Source organism: Lithobates pipiens, unplaced genomic scaffold (assembly GCF_037356315.1).
Source record: "Lithobates pipiens isolate NorthernLeopardFrog02 unplaced genomic scaffold, aLitPip1_a1.2 Scaffold_18, whole genome shotgun sequence".
NCBI classification, from domain to species: Eukaryota; Metazoa; Chordata; class Amphibia; order Anura; family Ranidae; genus Lithobates; species Lithobates pipiens.
The window spans coordinates 282,892,206-282,913,865 of record NW_027507758.1 but is presented as its reverse complement, the minus strand read 5'-3'; the positions used below and the strand labels follow the sequence as shown (position 1 = coordinate 282,913,865).

Sequence of the window (21,660 nt, the reverse complement as noted above, 5' to 3'; positions counted from 1 at the left end):
GGGTAATCCCTTCTGTGGAGCTAATGTGTTTTTACCCCAGCGGGGGATGCAACCAGCCTTCCCTGCAGTATGGGAGAACACAAGGATTACTGCTAGCGGCTATAGTTTTGGGCAATAATCGCATGCTATAAAAATCTGATATGCTGATTGTGCTTAGGTACAATTAACCTGCCCATATGACTATCTTAATTATGTTCACTGAACCTGACTTAGACTGAATGGTCGTTTTAGCTCATCCCACTAAGGTAAGCTACCTAGTGGTAAGCTACAAAGTATCAGAGGTAGAAAAAAGATGGATAGATAGATAGATAGATAGATAGATAGATAGATAGATAGATAGATAGATAGATAGATAGATAGATAGATAGATAGATAGATAGATGGATGGATGGATGGATGGATGGATAGATAGATAGATAGATAGATAGATAGATAGATAGATAGATAGATAGATAGATAGATAGATAGATAGATAGACAGACAGACAGACAGACAGACAGACAGACAGACAGATAGACAGATAGATAGACAGACAGATAGACAGACAGACAGACAGAAAGAAAATAAAAGAAAAAGGGGAAGGAAAGGAAAGCAAAATAAATAAAAGGAAAGGAAAGAGAAAAGATAATGAGAGATGAAGAGATAGATAGATAGATAGATAGATAGATAGATAGATAGATAGATAGATAGATAGATAGATAGATAGATAGAGAGGTAGGTAGATAGATAGAGAGGTAGATAGATAGATAGATAGATAGATAGATAGATAGATAGATAGATAGATAGATAGATAGATAGATAGATAGATAGATAGATAGATAGATAGATAGATAGATAGACAGACAGACAGACAGACAGATAGATAGACAGACAGATAGAGAGAGAGAGAGAGAGAGAGAGACAGACAGACAGACAGACAGACAGACAGACAGACCGGAGCCATGTGATTAGCTACAACATAAAGAAGTGATAAGAATGTACTCCCCCTCCAAGGTATATGCAGTGATGACACCCTGGGACAAGCCCAATAATAATAGTATGTCCATGACACAATGACAGCAGACAGTGATTGGTTTCCTCTGTGCCCACCTCTCCTGGACCCCCCTTCCTTCCCCTTCTCCTGTCCAGTCTAGAAGGAACGTAATGACGCGTACGTGAGATTTAAATCCCCGATGTGCAGACAGGCAGCCCGTGCACTGAGCCAGTCCTATGTGTAGTTGTTAGTCCTGCTCCCCAGTGACAAGGATCGCACACAGCAGCAGTAGAGGGACATCGCTGCCAGGTAGATCGCGCATGCTGCTGCTCCAGCTACATACTCTAAAGGACTTTTCCATCAGGACATTGAATTTCTTTGCAGCCCTGGACCTTAATGAACAAATACAGCAAATCATCAGAGATTACCCACAAAAGCACTAAAGAATCAACGTGGTCTCGCCATGAGCTGTTTGGATGTAATGTACCAAGTGTATGGTCCTCCTCAGCCTTACTTTACAACAGCTTATAGTCCTTACCACCAGGTGCGTTCTGCCAGGATGATCCGATCCATATCTCTGCATGTATAGGGGTTCAGTACTAGCAATCAGACATGAATGGAATATTACATTTTATAGATATAAGTAATCATTATATTCAGCTAACTCTTAAACTGTTTAATACTGTATGTACTTATAGTGGGGGGACATGGAAATTACAGTGCCGCTCTGAAAATGCTAGTTGCCTGGTTGTCATGCTGATCCAATGGTGTGGGTACTTTCTGAGGCACCGGCTTAAAACAAATCCTCAGATCAGTGGCTTTGACTTTCTAATATACATGTTTGCAGCCAGAGACAGCAAGGCAAGGGGGGTTTGTAGGATGCCAATTCTCAATGTTTTATTTGCAGATTAAACTGGAGCTGTCATTCCCACTTTGCTGCAGACTTTATTTACACAGAGCCGCTAAACTCATACACAAGTGATCCATTGTACATCAAGTAATAATTATTGGACACCCAGTACATAAATATATCTCATGTGGTTAGAAGAGTATCTGGGACCCCATGCATTGCCCCCACTATATGAATGTATACAGACCATCCTGAGTGTGTCGGGCTGAGGAGCCGCATTTCCCACACTCTGCACCTGTTCTAGTCTATTTCTCCTCTTAGTACATTCACCAGAAACCCTGCAATCTCCCATTGTTTCCTCCCTGGGCGAAACCAATCGCTCACCACTTTCCCATCACTGGCTGCTAAGGGTGTCTAATGCACTTCCAGGCGGGACATTTCCTCTGTGCTCTATAGTATGATCGCTTCTCTGCACTCTTTTCCATTAATTATCTGCCCTCTTCTCTATGAGTTCTCTGCACTCTTCTCTATGAATTCTCTGCACTCTTCTCTATAAGTTCTCTGAACTCTTCTCCACGAATTCTTTGCACTCTTCCCTATGAGTTCGCTGCACTCTTCTCTATGAATTCTCTGCACTCTTCTCTATGAATTTTAGGCACTCTTCTATGCCATATAGCATGCTCACCTCTCTGCACTCTCCTGGATGAATTCTCTGCACTCTTCCATACCATATGGCATGCTCACCTCTCTGCTTTCTTCTGTGTTTGTTATATACTGTAGAATGACCACTTCTCTGCACTTTTCTGTACAATGTAGTACATTCACCCCTCTGCCCTCTTCTGTACTATATACTGTAGTATGGTCGCTTCTCTGCACTCTTCTGTGCTATATAGTATGCTCAGATGTCTGCACTCCTTTATATAGTATGCAATATAGTATGATCACCTTTCTGTACTCTTTCGTGCTATATAGTATGATCACTCCTCTGCACTCTTCTGTGTTATATACTATGCTCACCTCTCTGCAAACTTCTGTAAGATGCTCACATCTATGCACTCTTCTATATAGTAAATATGCAAGTATGATCAGGTCTCTGCACTGCTTCATATGTATTCTCTGCACTCTTCTGTACTATATATACAAGCATTTCTCTTCCGTACTACATATTATGATCATTTATCTGCGCTATTTCGTATTATATAGTATGATCATGTCTCTGCACTCTTCTGTATTAAATAGTATGATCGCTTCCCTATACTCTTCTGTATGAATTCTCTGCACTCTTCTGTATTCTCTGCATTCTTCCGTACTTAGTATGATCACTTATCTGCGTTCTACTGTACTTTATAGTGTGATGACTTCTCTGCACTCTTCTGTACTTTATAGTATGGTGACATTGTGACTTCTCTGCACTCTTCTGTACTATATAGTATGATGACTTCCCTGCACTCTTCTGTACTTTATAGTATGGTGACTTCTCTGCACTCTTCTGTACTATATAGTATGATGACTTCTCTGCACTCTTCTGTACTTGATAGTATGATGACTTCTCTGCACTCTTCTGTACTTGATAGTATGATGACTTCTCTGCACTCTTCTGTACTTTATAGTATGGTGACATAGTGACTTCTCTGCCCGCTTATGTACTGTATAGTATGATGAATTCTCTGCACTCTTCTGTACTTTATAGTATGATGACTTCTCTGCACTCTTCTGTACTTTATAGTATGATGACTCCTCTGCACTCTTCTGTACTTTATAGTATGGTGACATAGTGACTTCTCTGCCCGCTTCTGTACTATATAGTATGATGAATTCTCTGCACTCTTCTGTACTTTATAGTATGGTGACTTCTCTGCACTCTTCTGTACTTTATAACTTGAAAGCTGTCGTTGGTGTACTATAGCCGGCTACCCTGCACTCTACCACTCTTTATAGTGTGACTTTGTACTATATAACTGTACTTCTCTGTACTCATAATGTTTTATAGTAAGTCTTCTCAGGACTCTGAGCTTATAGTACAGACGAGTCACACTATATAGTATAGAGAAGTGCATAGAAATAAGACTATATAGTACAGACATGCCATGCTATTTAGTACAGAGGAGCGCAAGGGACAGCCTGCCAAGCACTCCTCTGTATGTAGCATGATTTGTTTGAACTATATTTCTGGCCAAGTCTCTATACTATATGACTTGTCTGTGCTATAAGCTTATTTCTCTGCATTCTTCTGCACTATATAATGTAACATGTCTATCTATGTAGACTCATTTGCACGCTTTTCTACGCTGGTGATTTTCTGTACCATATAGTCTGGTTTCTCGTCTGTACTTAATAACTTGACGTCTCTGCACACTTTTGTACTATAATGTGACGTGTCTATAATATATAGTTAATTCTCTGCACTCTTCTGTGCTAGTGTCACTTGTCTATAGTAAATTCTTTGCACTCTTCTATACTATATAGTAATTTCTCTATACTCTTCTGTACTATATAGTCATTTATCTGCACTCGTCTGTACTATATAGTCATTTATCTGCACTTTTCTGTACTATGTAGTAATTTCTCTGCACTCTCCTGTACTTTATAGTATTTTATCTGCACTTTTATATACTATATGTTCATGTCTTTGCAGTCTTCTGTACTATACTGTGTTGTCATTTATCTGAACGTTTCTGTACTATATAGCCATTTCTCGGAACTCTTCTGCACTATATAACATGTCTTCTTTATATGTAGTCTCCTTTTCACGCTTTTATGCTGGGGATTTTCTGTACCATATAGTCTGATTTCTTGTCTGTACTTTATAATTTGATGTCTCTGCACTCTTTTGTACTATAATGTGACTTTCCTATACTATATAGTTAATTCTCTGCACTTTTCTGTGCTAGTGTGACTTGCTATATTATATAGTCATTTATCTGCACTCTTCTATACTATATACTGTAGTCATTTATCGTCATTTATCTGCACTTTTCTATACTATGTAGTCATTTTTCTGCACTCGTCTGTACTCCAGTCATTTATCTGCACGTTTATATACTATATGTCAATTTCTTTGCACTCTTCTGTACTATATGGCAATTTTCCTGCACTCTTCTATACTATATAGTAATTTCTTTGCACTTTTCTATACTGTATAGTAATTTCTCTGCACTCTTCTGTACTATATAGTCATTTATCTGCACGTTTCTATACTATATAGCCATTTCCCTGCACTCTTCTATACTATATAGTGATTTCTCTGCACTCTTCTGTGTTATATAGCCATTTCTCTGCACTCTTCTGTATTATATAGTCATTTCTCTGCACTCTTCTATACTATATAGTCATTTCTCTGCACTCTTCTATACTATATAGTGATTTTTCTGCACTCTTCTGTGTTATATAGCCATTTCTCTGCACTCTTCTATACTATATAGTCATTTCTCTGCACTCTTCTATACTATATAGTAATTTCTCTGCACTCTTCTATACTATATCGTCATTTCTCTGCACTCTTCTGCACTATATAGTCATTTCTCTGCACTTTTTCTATACTATGTAGTCATTTCTCTGCACTCTTCTATACTATATAGTAATTTCTCTGCACTCTTCTGTACTATACAGTCATTTCTCTGCACTTTTCTATACTATATAGTCATTTCTCTGCACTCTTCTGTGTTATATAGCCATTTCTCTACACTCTTCTGTATTATATAGTCATTTATCTACAGTCTTCTGTAATATATAGTAATTTCTCCGCACTCTTCTATACTATATAGTCATTTCTCTGCACTCTTCTGTACTATATAGTCATTTCTCTGCACTTTTCTATACTAATTTCTCTGCACTCTTCTGTGTTATATAGCCATTTCTCTGCACTCTTATGTATTATATAGTAATTTCTCTGCACTCTTCTGAACTATATAGTCATTTCTCTACACTCTTCTGTACTATATAGCGGGACTGTTCTGTAACCTATAGTCTGATTTCTGATCTTTCCAGCCTGACTCCTAGATTTTAGCGTGCCTTCCCTCTGCACCCCTCTGTATTTTATAGGGTGCTTCTGAGAAGTTACTTTGTATCAGCTAAACTCTCTATGCTAAACTTTGTATAATAAATGGGTCTAATCTGAATCAGTAAAATGATACATTCTGACGAATACAGATTACTAAGTAGATATGATAAATGAGAACAAGAGAGAAAAATTAAATCGATAAGACCATAGACAGACAAATAGATCAACAGACAGACCAATAAAAAAGATAAATATTCGTTTGCTTTAATTTGATAATAGTCATGGTTTGCTGCCCATTGGTTCACCTTTATGTGATCTTGTTATCCTTTATGTGATCTTGTTATGTATTATTCCTGGTTTGTCAATCCTGTCTACACATTCATTCTATTACTATGATATAAATATTAACTGATTTGTTTATCTAATGTGATCTTGTTTAAACTGACTTGCTGTCAAGGAGGTTTATATCCGTTTATGATGTGATATAAATACTAACCAATTTTCTGCCAATAATGTACCCAATGCGACAATCTACAAACTCATCAGCTGTCAAGCAGGTTTATATATTGGTTTATGATAATCTGATATTAACATTAACCCCTTTGCCACCCAGTACCTTTGGCTATTCGTTTATTTTCATGGGAAATGATCAGTAACCCCTTTTGATGAAATGTGTAGCGATCGGTTTGCATCCATTTGATATTAACCCTTTGCTGCCAAGAATGTCAATGGCTTTCTCAGTGTAAGGAGCTAATAGAGCCACAGACACTAGTGCTACAAACAAGTCTTGGCATTGGGTTCACAGAGCTGGTGAAGGACTAGGGAAATGACTATTGGATGTGAACATTTGTTGTTCCATGGGAGATGGACCATAACAAGTGTGCCTGGCTGTCATAGCTCTCAGCACAGGAGATCTGTTGTTGCACAGAGTCATTCTACATGTGGCTGGTGGGACAGGGGGGCTGCCTAATCCAACTCAGTACATACTGTACATCTCTCTGTTACTCTCCTGATCTGTTCTGTTCCTTAATGAATTAAAACTTGGCTGATGGTTGTTGTCTGTTTATATTACACAGAAACTAGCCTTTTACTCCAAGATGCAGGAAGCCCCAGAGAGTGGCAGCAACAGCAATGGTAGCAGTGGCAGCTCCTTCTCCAGCAATACCCCAGCCAATATTAAAGAAGAGGACTGCAGCCCAGAGAAGGAGAGCCCTCCAGAAGCTGAATACATTAGCTCCAGATGTGTCCTGTTCACCTATTTCCAGGGAGACATCAGCTCAGTGGTGGATGAGCACTTCAGCAGAGCTCTCAGCCAGCCCAGCAGTTATTCCCCAAGCAGTGCTGCTGCCAAGACTGCCAGGGGTGCCAGCTCATGGAGGGGTGAGTGCAGCTTCACAGTGTCTGGATTATTGGAATGTCCCTATGTATTATGCTTCAACCTATTAAATGAACATGTTTAATAATTTTATAATTTATTTATAGCTTGTCAAAAATAAAAAAAATACTGTATCCTGATAACTGTATGCACGTAATATGTATTGATATTTATTATTGCAAGTATTTATATAGCTCTGACAATTTAAGCAGCACTTTACAGGTATACCCCACTTTTAAGTACACAATGGGGTTTATTTACTAAATAAGCATGTGCTGGCATACCCCACTTTTAAGTACACAATGGTGTTTATTTACTAAAGCTGTAAAGTGCAAAATCAGGCTCACTTTTGCATAGAAACCAATGAGCTTCCAGGTTTTATAACCAAAGCTTAAAGCGGTTTGGTACAGAAAATTGCAAGTTCATCTTATTCAAATGGCTTTGGAACATAGATGCATTTATGACCATTGAAATAAAATAATATGCAGTATTTACCTTTTATTTTTAATGTTTATGCCGACTTCCGGGCTCTCCTCCCGTGGGAGTAGGCGTGTTTATCGGCTTCGCAATGGTCCCTGGGAACTTTTTTTAGCTATTTCCCAGGAATCCGTGGGGGACACAGTCAAGCCGAAATTGCCATTTTGAAAGTGGGCAGGCAGCTCTATCAGCCATTACCACTATAGCACATGAGGCAAAAGGAAGGAAAACAAAGAGGACACTCAATGAGCATGTGCGAGATGGAGCGGTGGATGCTGGGAGCTCAGTGTTATCGCATCCAGGAAGTAAATGCCTGTGGGCTTCAAACGCCCACAGTGAAAATGGAAACCGCCGGACTGCTTTTTTAAAAGTTTTCCTTAGCAATGAAATCGTCACGCCGGGGGTTAAAAAGACGCCGATCGTGGCTGCAAAGACACCGTAAGAATCGCCCAACAGAGACACAGGTAAAAAAAAAAAAAAAACGCAGTGGAATCCCGCTTTAATTGAACAAGCTGGGGTTAGAAGCTCATTGGTTTTTATGCAGACGTGAGCCTGATTTTGCACTTTACAGCTTTAGTAAATAAACACCATTGTGTACTTAAAAGTGGGGTATGCCAGTACATGCTTTGCATTCACATCAGTGCCTGCCTCAAAGAGCTTACAATCTAATCGTCGGTCTCTATCAAACATACATACACATAGAAGGACCAATTTTGATAAGAGTCAATTAACCTACCAAATCATTTAAAACATTCATTTTTTTTGTACTCCACGTGTCTATATTTGTAGACTATGCCATATATATTTTGCCGACTAATCTGTCCAGTAAGAGTCAGGAGCCAGGACAAACCAGACCATAACACAGCCAATAATGTTTTTTTATTCACATAGTGTACATTTAATCCCCCCCCCCCCCATATTCAACAGTTACAGCAACTATTTAAGCACCCCATGGCATTATTATGGTTTATATTAACCATGCCATGTATATGAGCAGAAAAATATCAATGCAAAAAGATTTGCAAAAAAAAAAAAGAATTATTCTGTTGAAAAGGATTACTACATGCATTAGCTGCATGCAGTTATCAGAATAAAAAAATGGTGTCCCTTTTATTTAAAACATTCAAGTTAATAAAACTGGAATGGTGAATGGAGCAGAACAATTTGTGCAAAGGGCTAGCTATTTGGTTATTCAATCTAAACATTCTGAAAATGATTTGATAGTATCTATTAAGCAATGAAAATTCACTTTAACTCTTTGTATCTGTATGTCAGAAGAAGCGCTAGTGGGCTTAAAGAAATACATCATCCTTACTACAAAAATAGTACCTTTTTTAGTATATTATTAGAATACATTCCTTGTTATATTTAGTGTATAAATATACAACAATACATTTGTACATATAGAGAGAAGAAGACGACATATGTGGAAAATATGTTTAAGCCAGTAATCAAGTTTATTTTTACCTTTTATCTTTGTGCTATAAAGTTTGCATTTTTAATAATAAAGTAAAACAGCTTTATGAATATGAACCTTGCTGCATGGATTTCACAGATGTGCATGCATTATACATATGCAATGGGGTTGTTTTACTAAAAGAAAATAGACTGTTTACTGATTACTTTCCAAGGGAAGTTGCACTTTGCAACAGAATTTTCCCTGGAGCTTAGTGATTGAGGTGAAGCTCTGCTGGATCCCATCATCTAATCGTGAGAAAGCAAAAACATTTTTTTATTTTATTTCTATTGCATAAGATTGGGTATTCTTTGCAGAGTGAAATTTAACTACATTCACAAAGCTCTGGGGAAAGCAAAGTGCAACTTCCCTAGCAAAGTTAACAGCCTATTTCCTTTAGTAAATTAACTCCAAACCATCTTAAGCTGTCTTGCATACATGACAAACATGTTCAATTAAACTATTCTGTAATAATACAAAATTTTAATGCTTACCATTTTTAATATGTGCTTTTCAAAAAGAGTAAAAAAATCACGATAGGTTACTTAGGAAATATATGTTTATGAATACAGATGTTAGATATATAATTGAAGAAAATGGTATTTCAAGGACTGAGGCAGGAGAAGCATTTGCCTTGGGTATATGCCACAGGGGTGCAGATGAGGTGGTTGCCTTCCCTATATCTACTGTTTTTTGGTTTGTAGACCATTTCTTTTCATGATATTTTAAGTCAGATTGGTTGCAGTTAAATGCATTTTAGCAGTATTAATCCTCCTATATTATAATATTTCTTACATAGCTAAATAGGTGTTTCTACTGAGAGGTCATGAGTTCCAACTTCATTTGATATATTTAAATGAAACAAATTTGGATGCTGTTGAAATGAGTTTGACTGATTGACAAAACAGTTTACAGCCAGTAAGAGACATTTGTTATGTCTGTCTTGGATGAATACTTAGTACTCTGGTTTCAAACATGCACAGAAATGCAGGACATTCATTTTTATGGCAGAGGATACCTCAGTGAGTTTAAAAAAGGCTAAGCTGTCCGCTGAGACAAATTAAATCTATGATGCTTTACATGCGGTTTTGATGAATAATACCCAACATTGAACCTAGAGGAGAAGAAAAATACAACTGCAACAGGCTACAGTCATGGTGTGCATACAATAAATTCAAATGTGATATAAGTCATGCAAACAGCTGCTGCCCACTTAAGAGTTCAAATGATAATAGTTAACTTATTAGTTGTTGTTATTATTATTATTATTTTTGTTGTTACACATTATAGTGGCGTAATTGGGAAAATAGGTGTGGTACCCATTTAGTGGGCCATGGGTTTACTATATGATAAATAATGCCATTTCCTATATATTGAAACACTGTACGAAAAGCTCAAAATCATGGACTTTAAAGGCACATATGCACAGGATGGAAAATTTACAAATTTTATTAATCTACATTAAACGTTATTATTACACACCACAGTTTAATATAAAATATTATTTAATATAGCATTGAATACTGTAAATCACAGGCATAGTGTGAAACCCCATTGGAGATGTATACCGCACACATGATGACCGGGGTATGCATACAATAATTGAAAATGTGATAAAAGTCGTGCAAACAGCTGCTGCTCACTTAAGAGTTCACATAATAACAGTTACCTTTATTGTTGTTATTATTATTATTTTTATTGTTACACATTATAATGGAGTAAACTTTTATACAGTCTACTAAGGATATTTAAGGACCTAAACCTAGTTGAAGAGGCTGAACTAATGATAATTGTTTTTTTCTTACATAAACATGCATAATAGTGTCTTACGACTAGGCATGTTTATACAGTATATGCTTGTGTACTGCAGGCACCTGCTGCTCTATTCTTATCACATTATCTTATCACAGAGGTACAGTAGTCCATGCTGACAGCCTTTTCATCAGTTAAGCTCTAGCAATGGTATATGCTAAAGCCATGAGTATTCTATACATTTTTAGTCATTTGCTTCTGAAACAATTGCTCAGATCATGTGTCAAAAAAATTGCCCAGAGAATGTAGCTGGACTACATTTAAGGTACATGTAAGGTTTACGCCTTGGCCATACATTTGCATTATGGGTGGCACATGATCTAATTAAACCACTTATATGTCATTCGACTGTGGACAAAATTAAAACAGATTTAAAAGCACACCCTTGGACAAAGTTATACTTTTTCATGTGCCTATCACATTTAAATTGTATTTACATTATTGGTTGCATGCATGCAGTAGGCAATGTTAATTTTTTTTAGGTTTTGATTGTGCTTTTTTTAAATTACATTTGTAAAGTAAAAGTCCAGATCTCCAGACACGCAATACTATGTAACAGCACATATCACTGTACACTAACAAAGGGGTTGGTTTACAAAAGGAATCATTTTAGCCTTTGTTCATGTCAAGGCAGCTTCAGAGTAATTTATAGAATAGAATGTTTCCCTAAAATTAATTGGGGATTTAACTGAGCACAGGCTGGATTTAAAATGACTATTTTACTAGATCAGCTTTTATATGGGATAATTCAATGCAAAGTTGTTAACATTAAATTTGTATTCTTAACAACAAAATACCTTATTCCCTTGGGTGAAATCAGATCAGTAAATGATTAGTTCTAAGTGACTGTTATGGGTTATTGTACTTTGGGTTAGAATTTAAGAATCAGGAACTCTAAACATTATAAAGCTGAAGGCGATTAGAACAACACGTATAACAACTAGGTACCCTATAGGTTGAGGGGCCTAATTTGCCTACATTAAAGGGAGTCTGTCATAAACAAAACAAAAAAAAACATGGACTCAACAATCATCAATTACATAAAATAGCATATTTTTGCTGAGTCTGTCAGTGTTCATTGTGAAGTTAAACTGTAATTGACTCTCCCTCTTAGATTGTAAGCTCTAATGAGCAGGGCCCTCTGATTCCTACTGTATTAAAGTGTATTGTATCTGTAGTCTCTACCCTCAAGTTGTAAAGTGCTGCGTAAACTGTCAGCGCTATATAAATCCTGTATAATAATAATAATAATAATAATTTTGAATGCACTGTGGGCACCATTGTCTAATGCTGTCCAGGCACATAGCAGCATCAAAAATTCCAATTCTCTGTTCACAGGCTGCTCCCTGTGACAGTTTTGGGGAATTCAATTCCAAAATGCCTGACTTTCCACTGCTGGCAGCTTGAAATTGCCCTCCTGAATATAGACAGGAATAGCAATTTCTGCATTGTGTCAAGTCTCTATTCTACAACACTAATATTTGTTCACATATGACTCTTGATATGCTTAGAATAACAAAAGCAGCTATTGTTCATCTCTTAGTTTTACAGAACAGATGTTTTTTCTGTCGCTTTTAAATGCAGAAACCATTAACATCAGTCCTTGACAGAGATGCTTCCACCCCAATTTCCGCTGTCATGCACACAGACGCACAGTAGAACCAGTTACTTAGTAAAAGCTAATATACTTACCAGTATGTTTTTCAATTGTGGAAGGAAATCTAAACAACTGCAGGAAACACAGGGAACACATCCAAAATTCATGCAGATAGTAAATAAATAGTTTCCAAAGTTTTATCAAATTTTACTGCATTACAAAAAAGGGTTTTAATGAATTAAGCAAAGCATGTGTCATGTGGATTTTTGTTTCAAAATACAAGAGCTCAAAGATATCTAATGAGGAATTACAGGCTGTCGTTAGAGTTTTTTAAAAGTCAATCCAACTGGTTTTAGAAATATATTTCATGCAAATGTTTTAATGAAAATAACATTGGTAACAATATTTCATTTCACTAGTATGTATGCATTCAGACCAACATATTCACAGTGGGGGTGATGTACTCAAACAGGTGAGTGCAAAATCTGGTGCAGCTTTTCAGAGAAACCAAAAAATCCAGGTTTTATTGTCAAAGTTTATTTGAACAAGCTAAAGTTAGAAGCTGATTGGCTACCATTCACAGCTGCATCATATTTTTCACTCTCCAGTTTTAATACATCAACGCTAGTGTGTTTTAAAAATGGTTTCCTGAACACATTTGTTTTTTTTCCATACATTTAATGTATTTTCCTTGTAACATTTTACAAAGGCACTCTAATAACAGTTTCACCTTCAGTGGAAGTGCAGCTGAGACCTTAGATGGCCTGTTTAGACCTAGCAAGACAAAGGGAGCCAGGAAAGGTGATCAATAAATGCTGGCACATTGAAGAGAGTCATAATTAATTTCCACGTGTAAGACTGTGATCTGAAGATCTGACTGCTGCAATATCATTCAGAAAATGAACCTGCCACGCCAGCTTGGCAGTCTGAAAAATAGTGACCATTACTATTGAAATATCATCAAGTGTGCATCTAATGCCTTTTTTTAAATTCCCATATTGCTTTGGGTAAAATAGAAAAGAACATATATGTACTGATGTGGGCTTTATACAGTTGTTTCACCCATTTCTTAATTCAATATCTATGAAGATATTGGTCTATCTCAAAAGGGGTATCAGGCATAATAAACAGATTATTGGTCCAGGTATTAGCAGAATGCCTTTCATTGTGCTTTAACATTAAAGTTGTTTTGCATAAACATTTTGGCTGCCATTTACTTTACATCTTCTATATAATAATCCATAATATCTACGGCAAAGGACTTAATTTTTTAAGCACAAATTCATTTGAAGGGTTGTTATAAGAAGACACCAGTATGCTTAGGGTTGAGTTTAAGCAGGTTATGTACTTCTAGTTCTTTACGTTAGTTTTGCATTTGCTCAAAATTAAGTTCAAAATTAAGTTTACATTAGATTCTGCAATGTTTGTGTGAATTTTGCTTAGTAATACGCAGTTGTAAAATAGCTGTGAGTGTAAAAATAAACTATGAGGCAATCATCTAAGAGCTAATAAGTCTGTTCTGTCTGCTGTGTCACAACGGATGGGCAGAAAAACCATGGGTCCTGGCTTGACAAGTTTCATAGTAATTTGTGATTAATTAATATTGGTATATTTTCTGAAAGTCAACATATTCAGTGCACTAGGTAATATTAAATGAGTGCTCTGTATGAATTTGGAGAAAGGCAGATTTTCTGTCCAGAGCAATCAATCAGATCTGCATATCCAACCTGCACTTAATCATCTGGAATTTGGTTGCTTTGGGTAGTCATTCTATTTCTATAGTTTTTATCAATGAATTAAAAAACATAAATGCATTAAAAACCTCACCTAAGTAATACTGTAGGATTGTAGACAAACATTATTTTTGCCCATTTCAGAACTGTTTTTCAATGTATTAGGTGGTGCTCCTTTGTTTTGGAAAGTATTAATAACATCATTAATCATGACAAAGGGGTTTATTTGAGTTTAATAGAACGTTTATGTTTTTTTTTTTTTTTTTGTCTCTTAACAGAAACGACTTTTCCTATGAGTCAACGAAGTTTTCCTCCATCCTTTTGGAACAGCAGCTACCAGTCCAATGCAGTTGCTGCTCCCTCATCGCTGGGCAGCAGCTTAGGCAGTCCTCTTACTGGTCCTCACAGTGAAATTCCTTTTGGAGCAGATCCTTATTCCCCTGCTTCTCTTCATAGTCACCTACACCAGGGTCCACCTGAGCCCTGGCACCATGCCCACCACCATCATCACCATCATCACCCATACTCAATCGGGGGAGCAATAAACAGTCAGGGTTCAAGTTATCCCCGGCCTGGCATGCATGAAGTTTATAGTACGCACTTCGATCCTCGGTACAGCTCTTTACTTGTTCCTGCATCAGTCCGACCCCACAGGATCACTCCTGCAGGTTCAGCACCTCCTGCAACACAGTGTGATTTAGGCAAGGGAGAAGCAGCAACTTCTGCATGGACAACACCTGGACCTTATCCAGGACCAGCAGGAGACATGGGACAAAGCCTTAGCCTAAATGTAGATGCAGGTAAGCAGTGTCTTCAAATTTAAACGGACCTACAACACTTGTGAAATTTTACATGTAATTATTATTAGTATTTCTTGCAGGACATTTTAGACACTAAAAACCCACAAATCCACTATTTTTTAAGTGCTCTTTATTAACAAAAATATATATTAAATATAGAACACCTTTTCTCAATAAATATCATTCACTGTGCCTTCCTTGTCTGCCATACATTGTATGTGTAATTTTAAGTTTTTACATACATATGCTTGAAGGGGCATATGTGGCCATGATATTTTAGGGCAGGGAGAGTTTAAACCCTTTTGAATATCCCACTGTCTCTTTTCTATGGCCAGTTTGACAGTAGGAAGCTATCATTTAAACACTTGAACAGAACAACCACCATTTTTACCAGTGTTAAGATGTTACAAAAGGTAAAAGGGTTTCATAAATGAAGAGTATAATATTCATTACTCATACACAGTTACACAATTTTCCAGATGGGGTGAAGAGAAGACTAGGGTGCATTAAAAATTGCTTTCACACCATTGGGTTTATAAAGGCTTTCATTTCTTTTATACAAGATGATAATCCTTCAAAACTGGTAACCCATGTGTTAACCTTCCCATATATTCATGCTGGTAGTCCTGCAACAGATTATTAAACTGTTGTTCTGCCACATACTAGCCACACATATGGAAGGTTGCCTACATACCAATCGTGGCTTTAGTGACCCTGAGGGTCAAGGTTAATTAGGCATATTTTACATATACTGTATACTTTTGCTTTATATAAATGCTACGTAGGCCACCAGTTTCATAGGCTGGTTATCCACTAAATTACAATTATAAAAAGCACACTAGCCATCCTTTTGTGGTCTTGTTATGCACTGCCATCTGTTAAGAGTCCTTGCTAAACATTAGATCCAAATATGATGATTCTTTTAAATACTCTGTACTGTTTACATAATAGTTTGAAGTAGTCAAATTGATTTACTAAAGGCAAACGGGTGTACCACTTTGAAAGGGAAGTTGCATCTTGCAAAGGAGTTTGCCCCAAAGACTGGTGAGCCGGGTGTTTCATTTGCAAGCATGTTTGCTTGCATATGATTTGATGATAGAGGTCAGCAAAGCTTCACCTTGTTCACTAAGCTCTGGGGCAGATTTCCTTGCAAAGTGCATATTCCATTAAAAAGTGAGCAGCCTATACCTTTAGTATATCAACCCCCGAGTCTTCATGTGTCCAAGACATGGGGAGATGTTCACTAACATACTGAATACTATCCATAAAGTCTTTCTGTAGGTTAGTGGACCAGGAAGCTTAGAAATATGCTTATCAACAGTTATACAATCCTGTTACACTAAGGCCTCGTGAATACTGGATGTTTTGCTAACTCTCCTAGTCTCTTTTTCTCTTGGCACAGAATTTTGGCAGAAAAAATGCTTGACACTTGTAAACTTGTGTAATGCATTTAAGAGCATTTAGGTGTGTCAAGCCCTTGAGTATCAATTCATTTTGTTGGCCAGAATACTATTATATTCTGGCCATTGAAATTAATTAATTCTCAGGCACTAAACAATCTGGTTGTGAGTTTTTTTTTTTCGAAATGCCCCTACCTCTAAACTCCTCTGAACACCTATGTGTGCATATACACATAGGCTAACATGCAGGGGCGTTTAGAAGCGTGGAAAAAAACACCCCTATGAGCAGCAGAAAAATAATCCAATAAAAAAGTTTGTAAGGATTCCCTTGAAGAATTTTATATATATTCAATAGGCTGCAATTCTGGCTACTATCAACTTAATGGAGTTCAGCTAAAATTAGCAAAAATAAGCTCCATTCTTTCTACTGTTTAAGAAAATGTTTTGTTTGATTGTAATTAAAAGGAAGCATTCCAAACATTCAATGACACTAAAAGACTTGCAAAAGAGGTGATACTTAACTATAGTCAGTAGATGTATCTCTGAGTACTAGCTGACTGTTTTCTTTCTACTGAATTGTTTATAAGTGCTTGTGCTTCACCTTCATGTTGTGAATGCGGTGCATTCCTATCCTTCTCTCAAGTCTCTGTTGTCTTTTTAAAGATATTCTCAATTGTTATGTGAGTTAGGATTTGATTCATTGATCAGCTCAGACTGGGTACGGAGTGGTAAACTAAGCACTTCTTTTTTTTAGATTACTACAATGTCTTGAGCACAAGATCAATGATTTATCTATTACTGATTTTAGAAATATTATTATATTATATTATATAATTATATAATTATATTATATATATTTTTCTCAGAATTATTAATAGTTATGACTAATAATTTATCTGGGAATAATTATCAAAATGTCTTATGTTTTCAATTCTAATAATCCTAATACTATAATTTAGAAGAGAAGGGGTCACGAAAGAAAGAACCAGTAGAATGAGAAAAAGGTTAATTAAAAAAATGCAAATAAAGTTAGAATAATGGTGGCCATACGCCACACGATTTGGCCTGGATAATGCAAACACTTAAAGCTCATTCAAGTGATCACCAACGATGTGCACTATTTTTTTCAGACCATGGAAATTGTACTCACAGAGAAATGATTTCCATAAGTCGCAGGGGAGAGATTGCGCATAGGACACCTATATCAAATGATGATATAATAGCAATTGTGAGCAGCTAAAGATGTTTAACTCAGCTGACTCTCCATGTGTTTTTTTTCTTTCTCTTGCCTTCTTTTAAGAGCACTTACATCTTAAATCTTCTATTTTTTTAGAGCAGGGGTCTCCAAACTATGGCCCTCCTGTTGTTCAGGAATTACAATTCCCATCATGCCTAGTCATGTCTGTGAATGTCAGAGTTTTACAATACCTCACGGGATGTGTAGTTCCACAACAGCTGGAGGGCCATAATTTGGAGATCCCTGTTTTAGAGGCTGACTGTTTGCATCAGACATATCAATCTGATGGTGCAAGTATAGTAAACAAGATGGATAAAAAGAACATGACAGTGTCAAATGGGAGTTACTGTATATGTACTGATGACTTTTTTGTAACAAATAATATGCTTATACATTCACTGCTTTAAGAGTGGTTCACTAAAGTAGTATTTTTCCTCTGGAGAAGCAAATTTTTCTTCTGTTCAATTGCCTCAGACATGTTCACTTTGTGGAGTTTAAAGAGCTCAGAGCTGTCAGGTAGGAGCTATTCTTCAGGGGCCCCGTTAACAGCACAAGGAATGTTATGCTATTGCTATGTAGAGCTTCACAGTTGTTACTTGTAGAGGGAAGGACATTGATAACAAAATATAATTTCTTCAACAACTGAATTATTCAAGTTTAGTGGAACTAGCAAAAATGGACACACACTTTAGCTCTTCCAGAAGACAGTTTGAATTTCTCCATGTTTTGCTTCATACAATACATAGAAGTCACAATCCTAAGAGCCATTATGTTAATGAAACCTAATTCTAGAGCTTGAGAATTATAAATACATCACTGAGGGTGTCCATTATATTTTGGATCCTAAAACACAGTGCATTGTTAATTTCAAAGTTGTATTGTTTTCCCATGTATAAATGCAAAATGATATTTATCTCCTCATCCAAACTTCAATACTCTTTATTCAACATGACACATAAGGTAAGAAAAAAACAAAAGGGAGATAGGTCCCAATGGACCTATGCTTCCATCATGCCATAGTAAAAAAAAAAACAGTGGATCATTAAACTGCATTCTCAAAAGCTATAATCCAACACGAAGCATAGGGGTTGATCTACTAAAACCGGAGAGTGCAAAATACGGTGAAGCTCTACATAGAAATCAATCAGTTTTCAGGGTTTTTTTTTGTCAAAGCTCAATTGAACAAGTTAAATTTAGAAGCTCATTGGCTTCTGTGCACAGCTTTACCAGATTTTGTGCTCACCTATATTGAGGGCAAAAGTAACATACCGTATATACTCGAGTATAGGCCGACCCGAATATAAGCCGAGGTCCCCAATTTACCCCCAAAAAACTGGAAAAAATTATTGACTCGTGTATAAGCCGAGGGTGAGACATGCCTGTCCATCCCTGTGTGTCGTCCATCCCTGTGTGTGTCCATGCATCCGTGTGTGTCCATCCATCCCTGTGTGTGCATGCATCCGTGTGTGTGTGTGTGTGTGTGTGTGTGTGTGTGTGTGTGTGTGTGTCCGTGCAGCCTACCTGTGTCCAGCCTGCCTGTGTCCGTCCAGCCTGTGTCCGTCCGGCCTGCGTCCCGTCCCGGCCTGCGTCCCGTCCCGGCCTGCGTCCCGTCCCGGCCTGCGTCCCGGCCTGCGTCCCGTCCCGGCCTGCGTCCCGGCCCGTCCCGCAGCTCTTCGTCGGTGGCCATTCTAGGATTCAAAAGCCGCGCCTCCGTCGGTGATAGGCGGAACACTCAATTTCCCACTGACTGCTGGGAAATTGAGTGTTCCGCCTATCGGATGTCCGTGATAGGCGGAACACTCAATTTCCCAGCAGTCAGTGGTCCGCCTATCATGGACGTCCGCTCATCCTCATACTACGGACGAGGATGAGAGGACGTCCGTGATAGGCGGAACACAGACTGCTGGGAAATTCAGTGTTCCGCCTATCACAGGCGAAGGCGGAGACGGAGGCGCGGCCTTTGAATCCTAGAATGGCCGCTGTCTGTCTGCTCGACACGCTGATCGGGCAGACAGACAGCGATGACTCGAGTATAAGCCGAGGGGGGCACTTTCAGCCTCAAAAAAGAGGCTGAAAATCTCGGCTTATACTCGAGTATATACGGTAGTAACTTGCACTGTATACAGGTAATATTTAAAGGACTATACTTTTTTAGTACAGGAATCTTTGACCAAAGCTTTTTTTTATCTGGGCTGCTTGCATCAAAATTGTTTCTAGCAATTCAAACATCTTCTAATTACCACAACATAGCTGTTTCTTAAAACATGCTGGTGCTTGCTTTTGTTTCATCCTATCTTTAAACAGCTTGTGCCTTTATCTTACTCACCTTCTCATACACCTCTTTCTACTTCATTCTCCTTCTCTGCCTCCTCCATTCCCAGGTTTACGGCCTCAGGATAAAAGCAAGGATCTGTACTGGTTTTAAAACTTGTTACCCCCCCCCTCTGCAGATCCTCTCCACCTTGTAAAATGTGGTGGCTTTCTGAGCTGACATGGAGTTGCTTTGGTTTGGTGGTAACAGCTTGTAATCTTGGTTTTCAGCTCGACGCTACACCTTCTGCGGAGGACCTCTCCTGAGCTGATCTTCCTAAAGACTCTGAACCAAACCTTTTACACCAAGGCCCAGAAACACATGTGCCCCAGCACTGAGACTGCAACAAGAGGATGGGAACAGGACTCCACTCTACAGGCCAAGTGAGAGGAGACATGCTTATTTCCTCCTTGCTCAGAGACTCATATTTTTATTTAAGATGTGCTCAACGAAATAATTGATGCCACCAAAAAATATAAATAGATATAATTATATATTAATATAAATCCAGTTGTTTTCTTATGAGGAAGAAAAAGACTATTTTTGTTGTGAATATTTTTTATGCCAATGTCAAAATGTACTTTCCAAACTAAGCTGCCTGTGAACAAAGATCCAGTGTATTTGTAGTATTCCCTTTCTGACTGCACAGACAAAGCACACCCAACATACATACAGACAATGGTAACAAAGGAAACAAATAAACTTTGGTGGACTAAAAGCCCATGTGTGGACATACAATCCAGTCTGCTGTTAGTGGCAAGAATTTTCCAGAGCCACCTGCCCAAAGCTTATAGAAATGCAGCTGTTAGATGGACAACTGTTCAAACTCCAGAAATATGACAAGCAAGGTGGCACTTCTCAGGGTTTAGCCCAACAATTGCATCTGATTTTTTTTTTTTTTTACAAGGAGAATTTTATGATGAAAGAAGAAACGCTTTAGAACACTGACAGCCTCTACATGGATGGAACAACTGCAGCAGGTGAAAGGAGATACTTTGCAGAAACACATTTCAGAGTGGACAATTGATCTCCTCAATGTGTGTATGTGTGTATATGTTGCTGTCATCCTGTCACTTTAATTTGTTTGAGATACTGTGAGAGATGTATTTAATTGTAGGGATTCTGCATTAAAATATTTTCATGTCTTTAGATGCGTTGATAAGCTAACCAAAACATTTTTTTTCTATTCTGCTGACCAAGGCAACTCAACCAACTTTATAGGTTACATTATGATGAGAACAAAAGACAACAACCTTAAACACATAGGTGATTTATGAAAATGGAAGCCAAGAATGCTGGAACAAATCTGAAGTTGCTGCAATTAACATTCATGTTTGAAATGAAACATTACATTTGATTGGCTAGTGAGCAACGCCTTCTCTTTTGCCTTGGCTTTCTTTGCTCAAGGTTTCATAAATCATCCTGTGTACAACATATATTCAAAGTGATTCTGTCATGTGTCATGTTAAAGCGTAATGTCCTAGAATAATTTGAAGAATAATGAATCACTTTACTTTTACAATTGTTTTTTGCTAACAAAATTAGAAATTCATCAAAATTGATGTTTTATAATAACATTTTAGACTATATATTACAAATCTGCATGAAATCAGGAGCTCTGAGTGGTTGAAATCAACAA

At 37.5% G+C, this 21,660-nt stretch overlaps 1 protein-coding gene across 3 annotated transcripts; it reads left to right on the top strand.

The window, feature by feature from the left end:
- Positions 1–1,147: 1,147 nt before the first annotated feature.
- On the top strand, positions 1,148–21,170 carry VGLL2 (vestigial like family member 2). Of its 3 annotated transcripts, none has more exons than XM_077487058.1 (4): positions 1,148–1,517; positions 6,900–7,203; positions 14,552–15,073; positions 20,092–20,245. In XM_077487058.1, the coding sequence occupies exons 1-4, from the start codon at positions 1,437–1,439 to the stop codon at positions 20,133–20,135; spliced, it is 951 nt and encodes a 316-aa protein (XP_077343184.1). In that variant the 5' UTR covers positions 1,148–1,436; the 3' UTR covers positions 20,136–20,245. The 3 variants fall into 3 exon arrangements, with proteins under 3 accessions (XP_077343184.1, XP_077343185.1, XP_077343186.1); XM_077487059.1 differs by lacking the exon at positions 20,092–20,245 and adding an exon at positions 20,252–21,170 and having other exon boundaries at positions 1,151–1,517; XM_077487060.1 differs by lacking the exon at positions 1,148–1,517 and adding an exon at positions 6,257–6,811.
- The last annotated feature ends 490 nt before the right edge of the window (positions 21,171–21,660 follow it).

Coding starts and splice junctions, on each gene's coding strand:
- VGLL2 (XM_077487058.1), top strand. CDS start 1,437: ATGAGCTGTTTGGATGTAATGTACCAAGTGTATGGTCCTCCTCAGCCT. Junction 7,204..14,551: donor GGGTGCCAGCTCATGGAGGG/GTGAGTGCAGCT, acceptor GTCTCTTAACAG/AAACGACTTTTCCTATGAGT. Junction 15,074..20,091: donor TAGCCTAAATGTAGATGCAG/GTAAGCAGTGTC, acceptor CTCCATTCCCAG/GTTTACGGCCTCAGGATAAA.